This window comes from Salvelinus alpinus, chromosome 12 (assembly GCF_045679555.1).
Source record: "Salvelinus alpinus chromosome 12, SLU_Salpinus.1, whole genome shotgun sequence".
NCBI lineage: Eukaryota > Metazoa > Chordata > Actinopteri > Salmoniformes > Salmonidae > Salvelinus > Salvelinus alpinus.
Genome location: NC_092097.1, coordinates 59,225,403 through 59,250,168, shown reverse-complemented (window position 1 = coordinate 59,250,168; position 24,766 = coordinate 59,225,403). Strand labels below are relative to the sequence as shown.

Below are 24,766 nucleotides of genomic sequence, written 5' to 3'. Positions count from 1 at the left end.
ATAGACAGGTAATACATTATTATGGTATTATAGACGGGTAATACATTATTATGGTATTATAGACAGGTAATACATTATTATGGTATTATAGACAGGTAATACATTATTATGGTATTATAGACAGGTAATACATTATTATGGTATTGTAGACAGGTAATACATTATTATGGTATTATAGACAGGTAATACATTATTATGGTATTATAGACGGGTAATACATTATTATGGTATTGTAGACAGGTAATACATTATTATGGTATAGACAGGTAATACATTATTATGGTATTATAGACAGGTAATACATTATTATGGTATTGTAGACAGGTAATACATTATTATGGTATAGACAGGTAATACATTATTATGGTATTGTAGACGGGTAATACATTATTATGGTATTATAGACAGGTAATACATTATTATGGTATAGACAGGTAATACATTATTATGGTATTATAGACAGGTAATACATTATTATAGTATTATAGACAGGTAATACATTATTATGGTATTATAGACAGGTAATACATTATTATAATATTATAGACAGGTAATACATTATTATGGTATTATAGACAGGTAATACATTATTATGGTATTATAGACAGGTAATACATTATTATGGTATTATAGACAGGTAATACATTATTATGGTATTATAGACAGGTAATACATTATTGTAATATTATAGACAGGTAATACATTATTATGGTATTATAGACAGGTAATACATTATTATGGTATTATAGACAGGTAATAATACAAAATAATACCAATGTTTTTGAATGTGAAGGTGGAGGTTCCAGACCTGACTGTTGTTGTTGATGTTGTTGAAGGTGGAGGTTCCAGACCTGACTGTTGTTGTTGATGTTATTGAAGGTGGAGGTTCCAGACCTGACTGTTGTTGTTGATGTTATTGAAGGTGGAGGTTCCAGACCTGACTGTTGTTGTTGATGTTGTTGAAGGTGGAGGTTCCAGACCTGACTGTTGTTGTTGATGTTGTTGAAGGTGGAGGTTCCAGACCTGACTGTTGTTGTTGATGTTATTGAAGGTGGAAGTTCCAGACCTGACTGTTGTTGTTGATGTTGTTGAAGGTGGAGGTTCCAGACCTGACTGTTGTTGTTGATGTTGTTGAAGGTGGAGGTTCCAGACCTGACTGTTGTTGTTGATGTTGTTGAAGGTGGAGGTTCCAGACCTGACTGTTGTTGTTGATGTTGTTGAAGGTGGAAGTTCCAGACCTGACTGTTGTTGTTGATGTTATTGAAGGTGGAGGTTCCAGACCTGACTGTTGTTGTTGATGTTATTGAAGGTGGAGGTTCCAGACCTGACTGTTGTTGTTGATGTTGTTGAAGGTGGAGGTTCCAGACCTGACTGTTGTTGTTGATGTTGTTGAAGGTGGAGGTTCCAGACCTGACTGTTGTTGTTGATGTTGTTGAAGGTGGAGGTTCCAGACCTGACTGTTGTTGTTGATGTTGTTGAAGGTGGAGGTTCCAGACCTGACTGTTGTTGTTGATGTTGTTGAAGGTGGAGGTTCCAGACCTGACTGTTGTTGTTGATGTTATTGAAGGTGGAGGTTCCAGACCTGGGGCCTGTTGCACAAAACTAGGATAAGGGATTAAGCCAGGATATCTTGGTGATCCTGGCTCAATTGATCCGTAATCCGGTTGCACTAAAGATGGATAGGGGGCAGGAGGATATGTTATGGTATAAATTACCATGGAGATTTATTCTGTGGAGCTAGCCTGCTCCAGACCAGGCTAAATTCCAGGATCTATTTAATCTCATCCCTAATGTCAGTCAGCAGTCACCACAAATGGAAACCAATAGTTATTTCACTGCTCACTATACATTGTTATCACATATAACTAGACCCACTGTTATTATTTAAACGTTTGTGATCATTAATTTCAATGATTTTGGATAAAAAATGATTTTTAGATGATGTTGCTATCATTAGATAATTTACAGTTTCCCATAGACTATAAGGCTATATATAAAATGATAGAATATTAGGGCCACAGAGGGGAAAAAAACACAAGTCATAATATTGTAACCAGTTGTTTTAAAGGAGGACAGTTGTTAAAATGACAGATGTGGGGCATTTCGTGAAATTGTACTTCAGTATGGTTTCATAAACAAAGACATGCTGATGTGCCAGAATATTAAGTATCACATTGTCATAAGTATCAAAACTGTAAAAACAATATGTAGCTTTTCTGCAGAAAGAACCAGCCTCATAAATTTATGACTTTATCCTTTTTCTTCAGTGTGGCCCTAGTACTCTGTCATATAAACAAATACACATTCCATATGAATATAAAAACACAATGTGTAACATTATGTTCCTTTATTGAATAAGGACAAAACAAAGCAGGTAAACCATCAGCTCCTTTCGAAACTGAAGTCACAGTGACTCTACAAGATGGAAAGCACAGAATCCAAGCATATTATACAAAATGATACATACACATTCAAAGGTCTGTATATAACACACCCTGCATGTCTGCACACTAAAATAAATGCAGGACAAATCCATACACATCAACTGAACAGACAAATGAATGGATGCAGTAGCCTCCCTGCAGCCTTGTATTACACACAGTATACCGCACAAACATCATAAGAGGCCAAATTCGTCAAAAAACGAACCCAAAAAACCCCAAATTCCTCTGCCACCGCAGGACATATTTAACCAAAATTGAAAGCACACATACTAACTAAAATAATTCAACACATATTGGTCCCTCAGCAGCCGACCACTGTCGTCATCAGGGAAGATTGCCGGATTGTCCCAGTCCATGGCTGGTGGCACTCTGGGGGCCCTCTCCTTCCTCAGGCAGGCCACATTGTGGAGGACAGCACAAGCCACAGTAATATCACATGCCCTAACAGGGCTGACCCTTAATTTGTGAAGGCAGTGAAAGCGTGCCTTCAGGAGGCCAAAGGTCATTTCAACTCTGGCCCTGGTCCTGGCATGGGCATGGTTGTAGGCCTGCTGTGCTTCCTGGGGGTCTGTGAAAGGTGTCAGGAGAAAAGGCTGGCAGCCATACCCCCTGTCTCCCAGCAACACACCAGAGAATTCACCTGTCAACACAAAATCTCATCATTACTACCTCATAAACACAGTGATATTCTTGACACAGCCATGATGGTTATAAATAGGGGTTGTGTGGCTTACCTTGTGATAGGCACTGATAGCTTTCAGAGGCCCGAAAGATTCTGGAGTCATGGACTGAGCCAGGCCATTTTGCCACAACATTGCTGATCACACAGTCAGCATTGCAGACCATCTGAAATCATAAGATGAGGAATATTACACCAATCAATGCACATCACTGGCAATGCAGAGTGTTCGTCAATGGACAATATCAAAAAGTTATGTTCACCTGAACATTAATGCTGTGAAAGGATTTCCTATTCACAAAATCGGCCTCATGGGCACCTGAGGGGGCTTTTATCCTTATGTGTGTGCAGTCCACTGCACCAATGACATTGGGGAAACCTGTCACACAAAGTAATGAGTATCCTACTATGTGTTAACAGTTGTCCTGTAATTTGTAGATCCTCTTACCTGCAATCCTATAGAACTCCTCTTTGATGTCACAGAGTCTTCTGTGGCCAGGGAAGGAGATGAAGACATCTGCTAATGCTTTGATAGCCAGACACACACTCCTTATTGTGCGGCAAATTGTGGCCTTGTTCAGCTGTTCTGCATCCCCCACTGAGTACAGGAAGGCTCCACTAGCAAAAAAGCGCAAGGCCACACAAACCATTTGCTCCACACTCAGTGCATGGCTCCGTGCAGTGCGGTGCTTAATCCTGGGACCCAGTAGTCTGCATAGATACCTGATGCCATCTGCAGAAAACCTGTATCTTTCATATAGATGGTCATCAGGGAAGGCCAGTGGGTCCAACCGGTCCCTAAAGACCCTTTCTCGCCTGAAGGCTCTCCTCAGCACAAGTGCTTCTTCATCCACCACATCTCGCACGAATGGGCATGCCATTGTCAGAGCAGAAAGGAACACACAATTTTGGGCCTTCATATAGGCTAGTGGCCACACCTGGTGCTGGGGGGGTGGGCAAAAGAGGGCGATGCCTTATAACGATGACTTGGTTGTACTGATTGCTGGGAAAATAAAAAAAACCTTAGAAAGATGCCACCGTCCTGTGTGCTCACAATAAGAGCTCATATGTCATGGCTCACTTGACTTTACGAGAATATACCTAATTTTTATTTTGAGCTGTGTCATCTTCTTGGAGCTGGGGGAGGAAAGAAAAATAATGATTAATACATTTGTGTTACAGTTAGCATACAGTGTACATTGAAGGCATATCTCACCTCCCTCTCAAGTTTTTTTATTTCAAGGTCCAGTTTCCTAATTGTCCTCTTTTTTATTTCGGACTCCAGTGCAAGATTTTCCATCTTTTTCTTCTTGTACTGAATGTCTATGTCTGCCAGTTCTATTTGGCGCCGGAGGGGGTTGCCATACAACTTTCTGATAGCTTGTGAGCTCTGTGAACACAATACAATTAGCGCAGCTGGAATTTGGCAGGATGTGGTGTCCTTTTATTAATACGCACTATGTTGCCAGGCTGGTTTTCCCACTGTATAGCATCTGGGTCCTGTAAAAGAAATTCGATTTTTTGATTTTGATGAGGACTCCTCACCATTGTAGAGTAAATAGTACTTTCACAGTCTTAACATGATACCTCATGCCTTCTGGAATCCAGAGAGATGGTCTCCTCCTCATCATCGTCTCCATCATGTGCTGTTGCTGCTGCACTGGGGCCTTCACCCTATCACATTTAATCGGATTCATATTGAAGCTAGTAGACAAGACATGCCAGGCCTACAGTATGCCTTTGATGGAGTACTCACTGGATCAGCATCGTCTGGTGCTTGTGCTGGTGGCTCTAACAGGAACACAGTGCTGCCAGACACTGCAAGGCAATAGGTAAACCAAAGTCAGACAGTCCAAATTGATTCAATATGAATGTGGTTGTATCCCATGTAGAGATGGAAGGACATACCTTGAATGAAGCGGGTGGCATCTTGGGAGGAACCTATGCTCGTCTCTTTCCCCCCAGGGATCCCCTCTAAGACGGGCCTGCCTTTATTTAGCTCCAAGGCCATGTCCTCTGCTGGGGTAAGGTCAGCCTTTGGTGACCCACCACCCGTGCCTTGTCTGTGGGTATTCTTTTTCACTGCTAAAACAGTACAGACAATGTGTGAGCAGGCACCTTCTGGGTACAATATATGCTTGTGCTTTGTTAAATATTAGTCAGGGACCATACCATTCTGCAGAATGTTCTTGTATTTGATTTTGACCTGCTGCCATGTCCGTTTTGGCCCGTTCATGTTTAATCTACACACACACACACACACATTTAATGGAGTCACACTGCAAAAAATTACTTGGTATTTTTGTCTTGTTTTCAGTAAAAATATCAAAAAATGTATCATAGCTTTATACAGTGTGATGGAGTTACTTTACACAATTTCACTCATATCTGCAGTGCATTTCAATTAAAAATTTAACCGTTTCATAATTACAGTACAACTGCATTTTTGGAGATGTGAATTAAATATTTGAATTGTAATTGTGATGTTTCAGCGGAGCGGTGAGTGTGTAATTGTGCACTACTTACGCATTCAGGCGGTCTGCAATACTTTGCCACGCTTTTTCTCTTTGCTTTATCACTGTGGCGGTGTTGCCTTTCTTCTTAATTATATCTTTTACCTCCTCGTATGCCTCCATGAGGATTTGTGCTTCCGACGGGGAAAAGTACGCGGCTCTAGTTGCCATGGTAAATCAGTTAATCTGTGATCTGTGGCGGGGTCTATTTGAGTGAGCCGTGAGCGCGCACCTATCCAGGATTGGTTTCACCTGGCTTAATGAATCCGTGTCTGCTCATCCTGGCTTGGTCTTTGTGCAACCAATTAAGCCTGGACGCACATGTTTTGGCTTCATTGAGCTCAGCTGAGTCATTTATCCCGGATGTCTTAATTCTACTTTTGTGCAACAGGCCCCAGACTGTTGTTGTTGATGTTATTGAAGGTGGAGGTTCCAGACCTGACTGTTGTTGTTGTTGAAGGTGGAGGTTCCAGACCTGACTGTTGTTGTTGATGTTGTTGAAGGTGGAGGTTCCAGACCTGACTGTTGTTGTTGATGTTGTTGAAGGTGGAGGTTCCAGACCTGACTGTTGTTGTTGATGTTATTGAAGGTGGAGGTTCCAGACCTGACTGTTGTTGTTGATGTTATTGAAGGTGGAGGTTCCAGACCTGACTGTTGTTGTTGATGTTGTTGAAGGTGGAGGTTCCAGACCTGACTGTTGTTGTTGAAGGTGGAGGTTCCAGACCTGACTGTTGTTGTTGATGTTATTGAAGGTGGAGGTTCCAGACCTGACTGTTGTTGTTGATGTTATTGAAGGTGGAGGTTCCAGACCTGACTGTTGTTGTTGATGTTATTGAAGGTGGAGGTTCCAGACCTGACTGTTGTTGTTGATGTTATTGAAGGTGGAGGTTCCAGACCTGACTGTTGTTGTTGATGTTATTGAAGGTGGAGGTTCCAGACCTGACTGTTGTTGTTGATGTTGTTGAAGGTGGAGGTTCCAGACCTGACTGTTGTTGTTGATGTTGTTGAAGGTGGAGGTTCCAGACCTGACTGTTGTTGTTGATGTTGTTGAAGGTGGAGGTTCCAGACCTGACTGTTGTTGTTGATGTTATTGAAGGTGGAGGTTCCAGACCTGACTGTTGTTGTTGATGTTATTGAAGGTGGAGGTTCCAGACCTGACTGTTGTTGTTGATGTTATTGAAGGTGGAGGTTCCAGACCTGACTGTTGTTGTTGATGTTGTTGAAGGTGGAGGTTCCAGACCTGACTGTTGTTGTTGATGTTGTTGAAGGTGGAGGTTCCAGACCTGACTGTTGTTGTTGATGTTGTTGAAGGTGGAGGTTCCAGACCTGACTGTTGTTGTTGATGTTGTTGAAGGTGGAGGTTCCAGACCTGACTGTTGTTGTTGATGTTATTGAAGGTGGAGGTTCCAGACCTGACTGTTGTTGTTGATGTTATTGAAGGTGGAGGTTCCAGACCTGACTGTTGTTGTTGATGTTGTTGAAGGTGGAGGTTCCAGACCTGACTGTTGTTGTTGATGTTGTTGAAGGTGGAGGTTCCAGACCTGACTGTTGTTGTTGATGTTATTGAAGGTGGAGGTTCCAGACCTGACTGTTGTTTTTGATGTTGTTGAAGGTGGAGGTTCCAGACCTGACTGTTGTTGTTGATGTTGTTGAAGGTGGAGGTTCCAGACCTGACTGTTGTTGTTGATGTTGTTGAAGGTGGAGGTTCCAGACCTGACTGTTGTTGTTGATGTTGTTGAAGGTGGAGGTTCCAGACCTGACTGTTGTTGTTGATGTTATTGAATGTGGAGGTTCCAGACCTGACTGTTGTTGTTGATGTTGTTGAAAGTGGAGGTTCCAGACCTGACTGTTGTTGTTGATGTTGTTGAAGGTGGAGGTTCCAGACCTGACTGTTGTTGTTGATGTTGTTGAAGGTGGAGGTTCCAGACCTGACTGTTGTTGTTGATGTTGTTGAAGGTGGAAGTTCCAGACCTGACTGTTGTTGTTGATGTTATTGAAGGTGGAGGTTCCAGACCTGACTGTTGTTGTTGATGTTATTGAAGGTGGAGGTTCCAGACCTGACTGTTGTTGTTGATGTTGTTGAAGGTGGAGGTTCCAGACCTGACTGTTGTTGTTGATGTTGTTGAAGGTGGAGGTTCCAGACCTGACTGTTGTTGTTGATGTTGTTGAAGGTGGAGGTTCCAGACCTGACTGTTGTTGTTGATGTTGTTGAAGGTGGAGGTTCCAGACCTGACTGTTGTTGTTGATGTTGTTGAAGGTGGAGGTTCCAGACCTGACTGTTGTTGTTGATGTTGTTGAAGGTGGAGGTTCCAGACCTGACTGTTGTTGTTGATGTTATTGAAGGTGGAGGTTCCAGACCTGACTGTTGTTGTTGATGTTGTTGAAGGTGGAGGTTCCAGACCTGACTGTTGTTGTTGATGTTATTGAAGGTGGAGGTTCCAGACCTGACTGTTGTTGTTGATGTTATTGAAGGTGGAGGTTCCAGACCTGACTGTTGTTGTTGATGTTATTGAAGGTGGAGGTTCCAGACCTGACTGTTGTTGTTGATGTTATTGAAGGTGGAGGTTCCAGACCTGACTGTTGTTGTTGATGTTGTTGAAGGTGGAGGTTCCAGACCTGACTGTTGTTGTTGATGTTGTTGAAGGTGGAGGTTCCAGACCTGACTGTTGTTGTTGATGTTATTGAAGGTGGAGGTTCCAGACCTGACTGTTGTTGTTGATGTTGTTGAAGGTGGAGGTTCCAGACCTGGGGCCTGTTGCACAAAAGTAGAATTAAGACATCCGGGATAAATGACTCAGCTGAGCTCAATGAAGCCAAAACATGTGCGTCCAGGCTTAATTGGTTGCACAAAGACCAAGCCAGGATGAGCAGACACGGATTCATTAAGCCAGGTGAAACCAATCCCGGATAGGTGCGCGCTCACGGCTCACTCAAATAGACCCCGCCACAGATCACAGATTAACTGATTTACCATGGCAACTAGAGCCGCGTACTTTTCCCCGTCGGAAGCACAAATCCTCATGGAGGCATACGAGGAGGTAAAAGATATAATTAAGAGGAAAGGCAACACCGCCACAGTGATAAAGCAAAGAGAAAAAGCGTGGCAAAGTATTGCAGACCGCCTGAATGCGTAAGTAGTGCACAATTACACACTCACCGCTCCGCTGAAACATCACAATTACAATTCAAATATTTAATTCACATCTCCAAAAATGCAGTTGTACTGTAATTATGAAACGGTTAAATTTTTAATTGAAATGCACTGCAGATATGAGTGAAATTGTGTAAAGTAACTCCATCACACTGTATAAAACTATGATAAATTTTTTGATATTTTTACTGAAAACAAGACAAAAATACCAAGTAATTTTTTGCAGTGTGACTCCATTAAATGTGTGTGTGTGTGTGTGTGTGTGTAGATTAAACATGAACGGGCCAAAACGGACATGGCAGCAGGTCAAAATCAAATACAAGAACATTCTGCAGAATGGTATGGTCCCTGACTAATATTTAACAAAGCACAAGCATATATTGTACCCAGAAGGTGCCTGCTCACACATTGTCTGTACTGTTTTAGCAGTGAAAAAGAATACCCACAGACAAGGCACGGGTGGTGGGTCACCAAAGGCTGACCTTACCCCAGCAGAGGACATGGCCTTGGAGCTAAATAAAGGCAGGCCCGTCTTAGAGGGGATCCCTGGGGGGAAAGAGACGAGCATAGGTTCCTCCCAAGATGCCACCCGCTTCATTCAAGGTATGTCCTTCCATCTCTACATGGGATACAACCACATTCATATTGAATCAATTTGGACTGTCTGACTTTGGTTTACCTATTGCCTTGCAGTGTCTGGCAGCACTGTGTTCCTGTTAGAGCCACCAGCACAAGCACCAGACGATGCTGATCCAGTGAGTACTCCATCAAAGGCATACTGTAGGCCTGGCATGTCTTGTCTACTAGCTTCAATATGAATCCGATTAAATGTGATAGGGTGAAGGCCCCAGTGCAGCAGCAACAGCACATGATGGAGACGATGATGAGGAGGAGACCATCTCTCTGGATTCCAGAAGGCATGAGGTATCATGTTAAGACTGTGAAAGTACTATTTACTCTACAATGGTGAGGAGTCCTCATCAAAATCAAAAAATCGAATTTCTTTTACAGGACCCAGATGCTATACAGTGGGAAAACCAGCCTGGCAACATAGTGCGTATTAATAAAAGGACACCACATCCTGCCAAATTCCAGCTGCGCTAATTGTATTGTGTTCACAGAGCTCACAAGCTATCAGAAAGTTGTATGGCAACCCCCTCCGGCGCCAAATAGAACTGGCAGACATAGACATTCAGTACAAGAAGAAAAAGATGGAAAATCTTGCACTGGAGTCCGAAATAAAAAAGAGGACAATTAGGAAACTGGACCTTGAAATAAAAAAACTTGAGAGGGAGGTGAGATATGCCTTCAATGTACACTGTATGCTAACTGTAACACAAATGTATTAATCATTATTTTTCTTTCCTCCCCCAGCTCCAAGAAGATGACACAGCTCAAAATAAAAATTAGGTATATTCTCGTAAAGTCAAGTGAGCCATGACATATGAGCTCTTATTGTGAGCACACAGGACGGTGGCATCTTTCTAAGGTTTTTTTTATTTTCCCAGCAATCAGTACAACCAAGTCATCGTTATAAGGCATCGCCCTCTTTTGCCCACCCCCCCAGCACCAGGTGTGGCCACTAGCCTATATGAAGGCCCAAAATTGTGTGTTCCTTTCTGCTCTGACAATGGCATGCCCATTCGTGCGAGATGTGGTGGATGAAGAAGCACTTGTGCTGAGGAGAGCCTTCAGGCGAGAAAGGGTCTTTAGGGACCGGTTGGACCCACTGGCCTTCCCTGATGACCATCTATATGAAAGATACAGGTTTTCTGCAGATGGCATCAGGTATCTATGCAGACTACTGGGTCCCAGGATTAAGCACCGCACTGCACGGAGCCATGCACTGAGTGTGGAGCAAATGGTTTGTGTGGCCTTGCGCTTTTTTGCTAGTGGAGCCTTCCTGTACTCAGTGGGGGATGCAGAACAGCTGAACAAGGCCACAATTTGCCGCACAATAAGGAGTGTGTGTCTGGCTATCAAAGCATTAGCAGATGTCTTCATCTCCTTCCCTGGCCACAGAAGACTCTGTGACATCAAAGAGGAGTTCTATAGGATTGCAGGTAAGAGGATCTACAAATTACAGGACAACTGTTAACACATAGTAGGATACTCATTACTTTGTGTGACAGGTTTCCCCAATGTCATTGGTGCAGTGGACTGCACACACATAAGGATAAAAGCCCCCTCAGGTGCCCATGAGGCCGATTTTGTGAATAGGAAATCCTTTCACAGCATTAATGTTCAGGTGAACATAACTTTTTGATATTGTCCATTGACGAACACTCTGCATTGCCAGTGATGTGCATTGATTGGTGTAATATTCCTCATCTTATGATTTCAGATGGTCTGCAATGCTGACTGTGTGATCAGCAATGTTGTGGCAAAATGGCCTGGCTCAGTCCATGACTCCAGAATCTTTCGGGCCTCTGAAAGCTATCAGTGCCTATCACAAGGTAAGCCACACAACCCCTATTTATAACCATCATGGCTGTGTCAAGAATATCACTGTGTTTATGAGGTAGTAATGATGAGATTTTGTGTTGACAGGTGAATTCTCTGGTGTGTTGCTGGGAGACAGGGGGTTTTTTTCCCCTCTGTGGCCCTAATATTCTATCATTTTATATATAGCCTTATAGTCTATGGGAAACTGTAAATTATCTAATGATAGCAACATCATCTAAAAATCATTTTTTATCCAAAATCATTGAAATTAATGATCACAAACGTTTAAATAATAACAGTGGGTCTAGTTATATGTGATAACAATGTATAGTGAGCAGTGAAATAACTATTGGTTTCCATTTGTGGTGACTGCTGACTGACATTAGGGATGAGATTAAATAGATCCTGGAATTTAGCCTGGTCTGGAGCAGGCTAGCTCCACAGAATAAATCTCCATGGTAATTTATACCATAACATATCCTCCTGCCCCCTATCCATCTTTAGTGCAACCGGATTACGGATCAATTGAGCCAGGATCACCAAGATATCCTGGCTTAATCCCTTATCCTAGTTTTGTGCAACAGGCCCCTGACTGTTGTTGTTGATGTTGTTGAAGGTGGAGGTTCCAGACCTGACTGTTGTTGTTGATGTTGTTGAAGGTAGAGGTTCCAGACCTGACTGTTGTTGTTGATGTTGTTGAAGGTGGAGGTTCCAGACCTGACTGTTGTTGTTGATGTTATTGAAGGTGGAGGTTCCAGACCTGACTGTTGTTGTTGATGTTGTTGAAGGTGGAGGTTCCAGACCTGACTTTTGTTGTTGATGTTATTGAAGGTGGAGGTTCCAGACCTGACTGTTGTTGTTGTTGAAGGTGGAGGTTCCAGACCTGACTGTTGTTGTTGATGTTGTTGAAGGTGGAGGTTCCAGACCTGACTGTTGTTGTTGATGTTGTTGAAGATGGAGGTTCCAGACCTGACTGTTGTTGTTGATGTTATTGAAGGTGGAGGTTCCAGACCTGACTGTTGTTGTTGATGTTATTGAAGGTGGAGGTTCCAGACCTGACTGTTGTTGTTGATGTTGTTGAAGGTGGAGGTTCCAGACCTGACTGTTGTTGTTGAAGGTGGAGGTTCCAGACCTGACTGTTGTTGTTGATGTTATTGAAGGTGGAGGTTCCAGACCTGACTGTTGTTGTTGATGTTATTGAAGGTGGAGGTTCCAGACCTGACTGTTGTTGTTGATGTTATTGAAGGTGGAGGTTCCAGACCTGACTGTTGTTGTTGATGTTATTGAAGGTGGAGGTTCCAGACCTGACTGTTGTTGTTGATGTTGTTGAAGGTGGAGGTTCCAGACCTGACTGTTGTTGTTGATGTTGTTGAAGGTGGAGGTTCCAGACCTGACTGTTGTTGTTGATGTTGTTGAAGGTGGAGGTTCCAGACCTGACTGTTGTTGTTGATGTTATTGAAGGTGGAGGTTCCAGACCTGACTGTTGTTGTTGATGTTATTGAAGGTGGAGGTTCCAGACCTGACTGTTGTTGTTGATGTTATTGAAGGTGGAGGTTCCAGACCTGACTGTTGTTGTTGATGTTGTTGAAGGTGGAGGTTCCAGACCTGACTGTTGTTGTTGATGTTGTTGAAGGTGGAGGTTCCAGACCTGACTGTTGTTGTTGATGTTGTTGAAGGTGGAGGTTCCAGACCTGACTGTTGTTGTTGATGTTGTTGAAGGTGGAGGTTCCAGACCTGACTGTTGTTGTTGATGTTATTGAAGGTGGAGGTTCCAGACCTGACTGTTGTTGTTGATGTTATTGAAGGTGGAGGTTCCAGACCTGACTGTTGTTGTTGATGTTGTTGAAGGTGGAGGTTCCAGACCTGACTGTTGTTGTTGATGTTGTTGAAGGTGGAGGTTCCAGACCTGACTGTTGTTGTTGATGTTATTGAAGGTGGAGGTTCCAGACCTGACTGTTGTTTTTGATGTTGTTGAAGGTGGAGGTTCCAGACCTGACTGTTGTTGTTGATGTTGTTGAAGGTGGAGGTTCCAGACCTGACTGTTGTTGTTGATGTTGTTGAAGGTGGAGGTTCCAGACCTGACTGTTGTTGTTGATGTTGTTGAAGGTGGAGGTTCCAGACCTGACTGTTGTTGTTGATGTTATTGAATGTGGAGGTTCCAGACCTGACTGTTGTTGTTGATGTTGTTGAAAGTGGAGGTTCCAGACCTGACTGTTGTTGTTGATGTTGTTGAAGGTGGAGGTTCCAGACCTGACTGTTGTTGTTGATGTTGTTGAAGGTGGAGGTTCCAGACCTGACTGTTGTTGTTGATGTTGTTGAAGGTGGAAGTTCCAGACCTGACTGTTGTTGTTGATGTTATTGAAGGTGGAGGTTCCAGACCTGACTGTTGTTGTTGATGTTATTGAAGGTGGAGGTTCCAGACCTGACTGTTGTTGTTGATGTTGTTGAAGGTGGAGGTTCCAGACCTGACTGTTGTTGTTGATGTTGTTGAAGGTGGAGGTTCCAGACCTGACTGTTGTTGTTGATGTTGTTGAAGGTGGAGGTTCCAGACCTGACTGTTGTTGTTGATGTTGTTGAAGGTGGAGGTTCCAGACCTGACTGTTGTTGTTGATGTTGTTGAAGGTGGAGGTTCCAGACCTGACTGTTGTTGTTGATGTTGTTGAAGGTGGAGGTTCCAGACCTGACTGTTGTTGTTGATGTTATTGAAGGTGGAGGTTCCAGACCTGACTGTTGTTGTTGATGTTGTTGAAGGTGGAGGTTCCAGACCTGACTGTTGTTGTTGATGTTATTGAAGGTGGAGGTTCCAGACCTGACTGTTGTTGTTGATGTTATTGAAGGTGGAGGTTCCAGACCTGACTGTTGTTGTTGATGTTATTGAAGGTGGAGGTTCCAGACCTGACTGTTGTTGTTGATGTTATTGAAGGTGGAGGTTCCAGACCTGACTGTTGTTGTTGATGTTGTTGAAGGTGGAGGTTCCAGACCTGACTGTTGTTGTTGATGTTGTTGAAGGTGGAGGTTCCAGACCTGACTGTTGTTGTTGATGTTATTGAAGGTGGAGGTTCCAGACCTGACTGTTGTTGTTGATGTTGTTGAAGGTGGAGGTTCCAGACCTGACTGTTGTTGTTGATGTTGTTGAAGGTGGAGGTTCCAGACCTGACTGTTGTTGTTGATGTTGTTGAAGGTAGAGGTTCCAGACCTGACTGTTGTTGTTGATGTTGTTGAAGGTGGAGGTTCCAGACCTGACTGTTGTTGTTGATGTTATTGAAGGTGGAGGTTCCAGACCTGACTGTTGTTGTTGATGTTGTTGAAGGTGGAGGTTCCAGACCTGACTGTTGTTGTTGATGTTATTGAAGGTGGAGGTTCCAGACCTGACTGTTGTTGTTGTTGAAGGTGGAGGTTCCAGACCTGACTGTTGTTGTTGATGTTGTTGAAGGTGGAGGTTCCAGACCTGACTGTTGTTGTTGATGTTGTTGAAGGTGGAGGTTCCAGACCTGACTGTTGTTGTTGATGTTATTGAAGGTGGAGGTTCCAGACCTGACTGTTGTTGTTGATGTTGTTGAAGGTGGAGGTTCCAGACCTGACTGTTGTTGTTGATGTTGTTGAAGGTGGAGGTTCCAGACCTGACTGTTGTTGTTGAAGGTGGAGGTTCCAGACCTGACTGTTGTTGTTGATGTTATTGAAGGTGGAGGTTCCAGACCTGACTGTTGTTGTTGATGTTATTGAAGGTGGAGGTTCCAGACCTGACTGTTGTTGTTGATGTTATTGAAGGTGGAGGTTCCAGACCTGACTGTTGTTGTTGATGTTGTTGAAGGTGGAGGTTCCAGACCTGACTGTTGTTGTTGATGTTGTTGAAGGTGGAGGTTCCAGACCTGACTGTTGTTGTTGATGTTGTTGAAGGTGGAGGTTCCAGACCTGACTGTTGTTGTTGATGTTATTGAAGGTGGAGGTTCCAGATCTGACTGTTGTTGTTGATGTTATTGAAGGTGGAGGTTCCAGACCTGACTGTTGTTGTTGATGTTATTGAAGGTGGAGGTTCCAGATCTGACTGTTGTTGTTGATGTTGTTGAAGGTGGAGGTTCCAGACCTGACTGTTGTTGTTGATGTTATTGAAGGTGGAGGTTCCAGACCTGACTGTTGTTGTTGATGTTGTTGAAGGTGGAGGTTCCAGACCTGACTGTTGTTGTTGATGTTGTTGAAGGTGGAGGTTCCAGACCTGACTGTTGTTGTTGAAGGTGGAGGTTCCAGACCTGACTGTTGTTGTTGATGTTATTGAAGGTGGAGGTTCCAGACCTGACTGTTGTTGTTGATGTTGTTGAAGGTGGTGGAGGTTCCAGACCTGACTGTTGTTGTTGATGTTATTGAAGGTGTAGGTTCCAGACCTGACTGTTGTTGTTGATGTTGTTGAAGGTGGTGTAGGTTCCAGACCTGACTGTTGTTGTTGATGTTATTGAAGGTGGAGGTTCCAGACCTGACTGTTGTTGTTGATGTTATTGAAGGTGGAGGTTCCAGACCTGACTGTTGTTGTTGTTGATGTTGTTGAAGGTGGAGGTTCCAGACCTGACTGTTGTTGTTGATGTTATTGAAGGTGGAGATCCAGATCTGACTGTTGTTGTTGATGTTATTGAAGGTGGAGGTTCCAGACCTGACTGTTGTTGTTGATGTTATTGAAGGTGGAGGTTCCAGACCTGACTGTTGTTGTTGATGTTGTTGAAGGTGGAGGTTCCAGACCTGACTTTTGTTGTTGATGTTATTGAAGGTGGAGGTTCCAGACCTGACTGTTGTTGTTGTTGAAGGTGGAGGTTCCAGACCTGACTGTTGTTGTTGATGTTGTTGAAGGTGGAGGTTCCAGACCTGACTGTTGTTGTTGATGTTGTTGAAGGTGGAGGTTCCAGACCTGACTGTTGTTGTTGATGTTATTGAAGGTGGAGGTTCCAGACCTGACTGTTGTTGTTGATGTTATTGAAGGTGGAGGTTCCAGACCTGACTGTTGTTGTTGATGTTGTTGAAGGTGGAGGTTCCAGACCTGACTGTTGTTGTTGAAGGTGGAGGTTCCAGACCTGACTGTTGTTGTTGATGTTATTGAAGGTGGAGGTTCCAGACCTGACTGTTGTTGTTGATGTTATTGAAGGTGGAGGTTCCAGACCTGACTGTTGTTGTTGATGTTATTGAAGGTGGAGGTTCCAGACCTGACTGTTGTTGTTGATGTTATTGAAGGTGGAGGTTCCAGACCTGACTGTTGTTGTTGATGTTGTTGAAGGTGGAGGTTCCAGACCTGACTGTTGTTGTTGATGTTGTTGAAGGTGGAGGTTCCAGACCTGACTGTTGTTGTTGATGTTGTTGAAGGTGGAGGTTCCAGACCTGACTGTTGTTGTTGATGTTATTGAAGGTGGAGGTTCCAGACCTGACTGTTGTTGTTGATGTTATTGAAGGTGGAGGTTCCAGACCTGACTGTTGTTGTTGATGTTATTGAAGGTGGAGGTTCCAGACCTGACTGTTGTTGTTGATGTTGTTGAAGGTGGAGGTTCCAGACCTGACTGTTGTTGTTGATGTTGTTGAAGGTGGAGGTTCCAGACCTGACTGTTGTTGTTGATGTTGTTGAAGGTAGAGGTTCCAGACCTGACTGTTGTTGTTGATGTTGTTGAAGGTGGAGGTTCCAGACCTGACTGTTGTTGTTGATGTTATTGAAGGTGGAGGTTCCAGACCTGACTGTTGTTGTTGATGTTATTGAAGGTGGAGGTTCCAGACCTGACTGTTGTTGTTGATGTTGTTGAAGGTGGAGGTTCCAGACCTGACTGTTGTTGTTGATGTTGTTGAAGGTGGAGGTTCCAGACCTGACTGTTGTTGTTGATGTTATTGAAGGTGGAGGTTCCAGACCTGACTGTTGTTTTTGATGTTGTTGAAGGTGGAGGTTCCAGACCTGACTGTTGTTGTTGATGTTGTTGAAGGTGGAGGTTCCAGACCTGACTGTTGTTGTTGATGTTGTTGAAGGTGGAGGTTCCAGACCTGACTGTTGTTGTTGATGTTGTTGAAGGTGGAGGTTCCAGACCTGACTGTTGTTGTTGATGTTATTGAATGTGGAGGTTCCAGACCTGACTGTTGTTGTTGATGTTGTTGAAAGTGGAGGTTCCAGACCTGACTGTTGTTGTTGATGTTGTTGAAGGTGGAGGTTCCAGACCTGACTGTTGTTGTTGATGTTGTTGAAGGTGGAGGTTCCAGACCTGACTGTTGTTGTTGATGTTGTTGAAGGTGGAAGTTCCAGACCTGACTGTTGTTGTTGATGTTATTGAAGGTGGAGGTTCCAGACCTGACTGTTGTTGTTGATGTTATTGAAGGTGGAGGTTCCAGACCTGACTGTTGTTGTTGATGTTGTTGAAGGTGGAGGTTCCAGACCTGACTGTTGTTGTTGATGTTGTTGAAGGTGGAGGTTCCAGACCTGACTGTTGTTGTTGATGTTGTTGAAGGTGGAGGTTCCAGACCTGACTGTTGTTGTTGATGTTGTTGAAGGTGGAGGTTCCAGACCTGACTGTTGTTGTTGATGTTGTTGAAGGTGGAGGTTCCAGACCTGACTGTTGTTGTTGATGTTGTTGAAGGTGGAGGTTCCAGACCTGACTGTTGTTGTTGATGTTATTGAAGGTGGAGGTTCCAGACCTGACTGTTGTTGTTGATGTTGTTGAAGGTGGAGGTTCCAGACCTGACTGTTGTTGTTGATGTTATTGAAGGTGGAGGTTCCAGACCTGACTGTTGTTGTTGATGTTATTGAAGGTGGAGGTTCCAGACCTGACTGTTGTTGTTGATGTTATTGAAGGTGGAGGTTCCAGACCTGACTGTTGTTGTTGATGTTATTGAAGGTGGAGGTTCCAGACCTGACTGTTGTTGTTGATGTTGTTGAAGGTGGAGGTTCCAGACCTGACTGTTGTTGTTGATGTTGTTGAAGGTGGAGGTTCCAGACCTGACTGTTGTTGTTGATGTTATTGAAGGTGGAGGTTCCAGACCTGACTGTTGTTGTTGATGTTGTTGAAGGTGGAGGTTCCAGACCTGACTGTTGTTGTTGATGTTGTTGAAGGTGGAGGTTCCAGACCTGACTGTTGTTGTTGATGTTGTTGAAGGTAGAGGTTCCAGACCTGACTGTTGTTGTTGATGTTGTTGAAGGTGGAGGTTCCAGACCTGACTGTTGTTGTTGATGTTATTGAAGGTGGAGGTTCCAGACCTGACTGTTGTTGTTGATGTTGTTGAAGGTGGAGGTTCCAGACCTGACTTTTGTTGTTGATGTTATTGAAGGTGGAGGTTCCAGACCTGACTGTTGTTGTTGTTGAAGGTGGAGGTTCCAGACCTGACTGTTGTTGTTGATGTTGTTGAAGGTGGAGGTTCCAGACCTGACTGTTGTTGTTGATGTTGTTGAAGGTGGAGGTTCCAGACCTGACTGTTGTTGTTGATGTTATTGAAGGTGGAGGTTCCAGACCTGACTGTTGTTGTTGATGTTATTGAAGGTGGAGGTTCCAGACCTGACTGTTGTTGTTGATGTTGTTGAAGGTGGAGGTTCCAGACCTGACTGTTGTTGTTGAAGGTGGAGGTTCCAGACCTGACTGTTGTTGTTGATGTTATTGAAGGTGGAGGTTCCAGACCTGACTGTTGTTGTTGATGTTATTGAAGGTGGAGGTTCCAGACCTGACTGTTGTTGTTGATGTTATTGAAGGTGGAGGTTCCAGACCTGACTGTTGTTGTTGATGTTATTGAAGGTGGAGGTTCCAGACCTGACTGTTGTTGTTGATGTTGTTGAAGGTGGAGGTTCCAGACCTGACTGTTGTTGTTGATGTTGTTGAAGGTGGAGGTTCCAGACCTGACTGTTGTTGTTGATGTTGTTGAAGGTGGAGGTTCCAGACCTGACTGTTGTTGTTGATGTTATTGAAGGTGGAGGTTCCAGACCTGACTGTTGTTGTTGATGTTATTGAAGGTGGAGGTTCCAGACCTGACTGTTGTTGTTGATGTTATTGAAGGTGGAGGTTCCAGACCTGACTGTTGTTGTTGATGTTGTTGAAGGTGGAGGTTCCAGACCTGACTGTTGTTGTTGATGTTGTTGAAGGTGGAGGTTCCAGACCTGACTGTTGTTGTTGATGTTGTTGAAGGTGGAGGTTCCAGACCTGACTGTTGTTGTTGATGTTGTTGAAGGTGGAGGTTCCAGACCTGACTGTTGTTGTTGATGTTATTGAAGGTGGAGGTTCCAGACCTGACTGTTGTTGTTGATGTTATTGAAGGTGGAGGTTCCAGACCTGACTGTTGTTGTTGATGTTGTTGAAGGTGGAGGTTCCAGACCTGACTGTTGTTGTTGATGTTGTTGAAGGTGGAGGTTCCAGACCTGACTGTTGTTGTTGATGTTATTGAAGGTGGAGGTTCCAGACCTGACTGTTGTTTTTGATGTTGTTGAAGGTGGAGGTTCCAGACCTGACTGTTGTTGTTGATGTTGTTGAAGGTGGAGGTTCCAGACCTGACTGTTGTTGTTGATGTTGTTGAAGGTGGAGGTTCCAGACCTGACTGTTGTTGTTGATGTTGTTGAAGGTGGAGGTTCCAGACCTGACTGTTGTTGTTGATGTTATTGAATGTGGAGGTTCCAGACCTGACTGTTGTTGTTGATGTTGTTGAAAGTGGAGGTTCCAGACCTGACTGTTGTTGTTGATGTTGTTGAAGGTGGAGGTTCCAGACCTGACTGTTGTTGTTGATGTTGTTGAAGGTGGAGGTTCCAGACCTGACTGTTGTTGTTGATGTTGTTGAAGGTGGAAGTTCCAGACCTGACTGTTGTTGTTGATGTTATTGAAGGTGGAGGTTCCAGACCTGACTGTTGTTGTTGATGTTATTGAAGGTGGAGGTTCCAGACCTGACTGTTGTTGTTGATGTTGTTGAAGGTGGAGGTTCCAGACCTGACTGTTGTTGTTGATGTTGTTGAAGGTGGAGGTTCCAGACCTGACTGTTGTTGTTGATGTTGTTGAAGGTGGAGGTTCCAGACCTGACTGTTGTTGTTGATGTTGTTGAAGGTGGAGGTTCCAGACCTGACTGTTGTTGTTGATGTTGTTGAAGGTGGAGGTTCCAGACCTGACTGTTGTTGTTGATGTTGTTGAAGGTGGAGGTTCCAGACCTGACTGTTGTTGTTGATGTTATTGAAGGTGGAGGTTCCAGACCTGACTGTTGTTGTTGATGTTGTTGAAGGTGGAGGTTCCAGACCTGACTGTTGTTGTTGATGTTATTGAAGGTGGAGGTTCCAGACCTGACTGTTGTTGTTGATGTTATTGAAGGTGGAGGTTCCAGACCTGACTGTTGTTGTTGATGTTATTGAAGGTGGAGGTTCCAGACCTGACTGTTGTTGTTGATGTTATTGAAGGTGGAGGTTCCAGACCTGACTGTTGTTGTTGATGTTGTTGAAGGTGGAGGTTCCAGACCTGACTGTTGTTGTTGATGTTGTTGAAGGTGGAGGTTCCAGACCTGACTGTTGTTGTTGATGTTATTGAAGGTGGAGGTTCCAGACCTGACTGTTGTTGTTGATGTTGTTGAAGGTGGAGGTTCCAGACCTGACTGTTGTTGTTGATGTTGTTGAAGGTGGAGGTTCCAGACCTGACTGTTGTTGTTGATGTTGTTGAAGGTGGAGGTTCCAGACCTGACTGTTGTTGTTGATGTTGTTGAAGGTGGAGGTTCCAGACCTGACTGTTGTTGTTGATGTTATTGAAGGTGGAGGTTCCAGACCTGACTGTTGTTGTTGATGTTGTTGAAGGTGGAGGTTCCAGACCTGACTGTTGTTGTTGATGTTATTGAAGGTGGAGGTTCCAGACCTGACTGTTGTTGTTGTTGAAGGTGGAGGTTCCAGACCTGACTGTTGTTGTTGATGTTGTTGAAGGTGGAGGTTCCAGACCTGACTGTTGTTGTTGATGTTGTTGAAGGTGGAGGTTCCAGACCTGACTGTTGTTGTTGATGTTATTGAAGGTGGAGGTTCCAGACCTGACTGTTGTTGTTGATGTTGTTGAAGGTGGAGGTTCCAGACCTGACTGTTGTTGTTGATGTTGTTGAAGGTGGAGGTTCCAGACCTGACTGTTGTTGTTGATGTTATTGAAGGTGGAGGTTCCAGACCTGACTGTTGTTGTTGATGTTATTGAAGGTGGAGGTTCCAGACCTGACTGTTGTTGTTGATGTTATTGAAGGTGGAGGTTCCAGACCTGACTGTTGTTGTTGATGTTGTTGAAGGTGGAGGTTCCAGACCTGACTGTTGTTGTTGATGTTGTTGAAGGTGGAGGTTCCAGACCTGACTGTTGTTGTTGATGTTGTTGAAGGTGGAGGTTCCAGACCTGACTGTTGTTGTTGATGTTATTGAAGGTGGAGGTTCCAGATCTGACTGTTGTTGTTGATGTTATTGAAGGTGGAGGTTCCAGACCTGACTGTTGTTGTTGATGTTATTGAAGGTGGAGGTTCCAGATCTGACTGTTGTTGTTGATGTTGTTGAAGGTGGAGGTTCCAGACCTGACTGTTGTTGTTGATGTTATTGAAGGTGGAGGTTCCAGACCTGACTGTTGTTGTTGATGTTGTTGAAGGTGGAGGTTCCAGACCTGACTGTTGTTGTTGATGTTGTTGAAGGTGGAGGTTCCAGACCTGACTGTTGTTGTTGAAGGTGGAGGTTCCAGACCTGACTGTTGTTGTTGATGTTGTTGAAGGTGGTGGAGGTTCCAGACCTGACTGTTGTTGTTGATGTTATTGAAGGTGTAGGTTCCAGACCTGACTGTTGTTGTTGATGTTGTTGAAGGTGGTGTAGGTTCCAGACCTGACTGTTGTTGTTGATGTTATTGAAGGTGGAGGTTCCAGACCTGACTGTTGTTGTTGATGTTATTGAAGGTGGAGGTTCCAGACCTGACTGTTGTTGTTGTTGATGTTGTTGAAGGTGGAGGTTCCAGACCTGACTGTTGTTGTTGATGTTATTGAAGGTGGAGATCCAGATCTGACTGTTGTTGTTGATGTTATTGAAGGTGGAGGTTCCAGACCTGACTGTTGTTGTTGATGTTATTGAAGGTGGAGGTTCCAGACCTGACTGTTGTTGTTGATGTTGTTGAAGGTGGAGGTTCCAGACCTGACTTTTGTTGTTGATGTTATTGAAGGTGGAGGTTCCAGACCTGACTGTTGTTGTTGTTGAAGGTGGAGGTTCCAGACCTGACTGTTGTTGTTGATGTTGTTGAAGGTGGAGGTTCCAGACCTGACTGTTGTTGTTGATGTTGTTGAAGGTGGAGGATCCAGATCTGACTGTTGTTGTTGATGTTATTGAAGGTGGAGGTTCCAGACCTGACTGTTGTTGTTGATGTTGTTGAAGGTGGAGATCCAGATCTGACTGTTGTTGTTGATGTTATTGAAGGTGGAGGTTCCAGACCTGACTGTTGTTGTTGATGTTATTGAAGGTGGAGGTTCCAGACCTGACTGTTGTTGTTGATGTTGTTGAAGGTGGAGGTTCCAGACCTGACTGTTGTTGTTGATGTTATTGAAGGTGGAGGTTCCAGACCTGACTGTTGTTGTTGATGTTGTTGAAGGTGGAGGTTCCAGACCTGACTGTTGTTGTTGATGTTGTTGAAGGTGGAGGTTCCAGACCTGACTGTTGTTGTTGATGTTGTTGAAGGTGGAGGTTCCAGACCTGACTGTTGTTGTTGATGTTATTGAAGGTGGAGGTTCCAGACCTGACTGTTGTTGTTGATGTTATTGAAGGTGGAGGTTCCAGACCGACGTTGTTGATGTTATTGAAGGTGGAGGTTCCAGACCTGACTGTTGTTGTTGATGTTGTTGAAGGTGGAGGTTCCAGACCTGACTGTTGTTGTTGATGTTGTTGAAGGTGGAGGTTCCAGACCTGACTGTTGTTGTTGATGTTGTTGAAGGTAGAGGTTCCAGACCTGACTGTTGTTGTTGATGTTGTTGAAGGTGGAGGTTCCAGACCTGACTGTTGTTGTTGATGTTATTGAAGGTGGAGGTTCCAGACCTGACTGTTGTTGTTGATGTTATTGAAGGTGGAGGTTCCAGACCTGACTGTTGTTGTTGATGTTGTTGAAGGTGGAGGTTCCAGACCTGACTGTTGTTGTTGATGTTGTTGAAGGTGGAGGTTCCAGACCTGACTGTTGTTGTTGATGTTATTGAAGGTGGAGGTTCCAGACCTGACTGTTGTTTTTGATGTTGTTGAAGGTGGAGGTTCCAGACCTGACTGTTGTTGTTGATGTTGTTGAAGGTGGAGGTTCCAGACCTGACTGTTGTTGTTGATGTTGTTGAAGGTGGAGGTTCCAGACCTGACTGTTGTTGTTGATGTTGTTGAAGGTGGAGGTTCCAGACCTGACTGTTGTTGTTGATGTTATTGAATGTGGAGGTTCCAGACCTGACTGTTGTTGTTGATGTTGTTGAAAGTGGAGGTTCCAGACCTGACTGTTGTTGTTGATGTTGTTGAAGGTGGAGGTTCCAGACCTGACTGTTGTTGTTGATGTTGTTGAAGGTGGAGGTTCCAGACCTGACTGTTGTTGTTGATGTTGTTGAAGGTGGAAGTTCCAGACCTGACTGTTGTTGTTGATGTTATTGAAGGTGGAGGTTCCAGACCTGACTGTTGTTGTTGATGTTATTGAAGGTGGAGGTTCCAGACCTGACTGTTGTTGTTGATGTTGTTGAAGGTGGAGGTTCCAGACCTGACTGTTGTTGTTGATGTTGTTGAAGGTGGAGGTTCCAGACCTGACTGTTGTTGTTGATGTTGTTGAAGGTGGAGGTTCCAGACCTGACTGTTGTTGTTGATGTTGTTGAAGGTGGAGGTTCCAGACCTGACTGTTGTTGTTGATGTTGTTGAAGGTGGAGGTTCCAGACCTGACTGTTGTTGTTGATGTTGTTGAAGGTGGAGGTTCCAGACCTGACTGTTGTTGTTGATGTTATTGAAGGTGGAGGTTCCAGACCTGACTGTTGTTGTTGATGTTGTTGAAGGTGGAGGTTCCAGACCTGACTGTTGTTGTTGATGTTATTGAAGGTGGAGGTTCCAGACCTGACTGTTGTTGTTGATGTTATTGAAGGTGGAGGTTCCAGACCTGACTGTTGTTGTTGATGTTATTGAAGGTGGAGGTTCCAGACCTGACTGTTGTTGTTGATGTTATTGAAGGTGGAGGTTCCAGACCTGACTGTTGTTGTTGATGTTATTGAAGGTGGAGGTTCCAGACCTGACTGTTGTTGTTGATGTTGTTGAAGGTGGAGGTTCCAGACCTGACTGTTGTTGTTGATGTTGTTGAAGGTGGAGGTTCCAGACCTGACTGTTGTTGTTGATGTTATTGAAGGTGGAGGTTCCAGACCTGACTGTTGTTGTTGATGTTGTTGAAGGTGGAGGTTCCAGACCTGACTGTTGTTGTTGATGTTGTTGAAGGTGGAGGTTCCAGACCTGACTGTTGTTGTTGATGTTGTTGAAGGTAGAGGTTCCAGACCTGACTGTTGTTGTTGATGTTGTTGAAGGTGGAGGTTCCAGACCTGACTGTTGTTGTTGATGTTATTGAAGGTGGAGGTTCCA

At 44.0% G+C, this 24,766-nt stretch overlaps 3 protein-coding genes across 6 annotated transcripts in view; 2 read left to right on the top strand and 1 right to left on the bottom strand.

Moving 5' to 3' along the window:
• Positions 1-24,766, top strand: part of ptpdc1a (protein tyrosine phosphatase domain containing 1a) — a 103,785-nt gene that overhangs the window by 65,705 nt on the left and 13,314 nt on the right. The window lies entirely within an intron of this gene.
• Positions 2,333-6,565, bottom strand: LOC139536431 (putative nuclease HARBI1). 3 transcript variants are annotated; one of them, XM_071336966.1, is made up of 10 exons: positions 5,296-6,565; positions 5,032-5,208; positions 4,880-4,941; positions 4,711-4,797; positions 4,582-4,623; positions 4,340-4,513; positions 3,572-4,260; positions 3,387-3,502; positions 3,179-3,290; positions 2,333-3,084 (listed from the first exon to the last, which is right to left on the bottom strand). In XM_071336966.1, the coding sequence occupies exons 7-10, from the start codon at positions 4,041-4,043 to the stop codon at positions 2,714-2,716; spliced, it is 1,071 nt and encodes a 356-aa protein (XP_071193067.1). In that variant the 5' UTR covers positions 4,044-4,260; positions 4,340-4,513; positions 4,582-4,623; positions 4,711-4,797; positions 4,880-4,941; positions 5,032-5,208; positions 5,296-6,565; the 3' UTR covers positions 2,333-2,713. The 3 variants fall into 3 exon arrangements, with proteins under 3 accessions (XP_071193067.1, XP_071193065.1, XP_071193066.1); XM_071336964.1 differs by having other exon boundaries at positions 3,572-4,126; positions 4,225-4,260; positions 4,340-4,797; XM_071336965.1 differs by having other exon boundaries at positions 4,582-4,797.
• On the top strand, positions 8,094-11,245 carry LOC139536430 (myb/SANT-like DNA-binding domain-containing protein 4). 2 transcript variants are annotated; one of them, XM_071336963.1, is made up of 10 exons: positions 8,094-8,766; positions 9,056-9,126; positions 9,214-9,390; positions 9,481-9,542; positions 9,625-9,711; positions 9,799-9,840; positions 9,909-10,082; positions 10,162-10,197; positions 10,296-10,850; positions 11,132-11,245. In XM_071336963.1, exons 1-8 carry the CDS (start codon positions 8,609-8,611, stop codon positions 10,195-10,197), a joined length of 807 nt encoding a protein of 268 aa, XP_071193064.1. In that variant the 5' UTR covers positions 8,094-8,608; the 3' UTR covers positions 10,296-10,850; positions 11,132-11,245. The 2 variants fall into 2 exon arrangements, with proteins under 2 accessions (XP_071193064.1, XP_071193063.1); XM_071336962.1 differs by lacking the exons at positions 10,162-10,197; positions 10,296-10,850; positions 11,132-11,245 and having other exon boundaries at positions 9,909-10,147.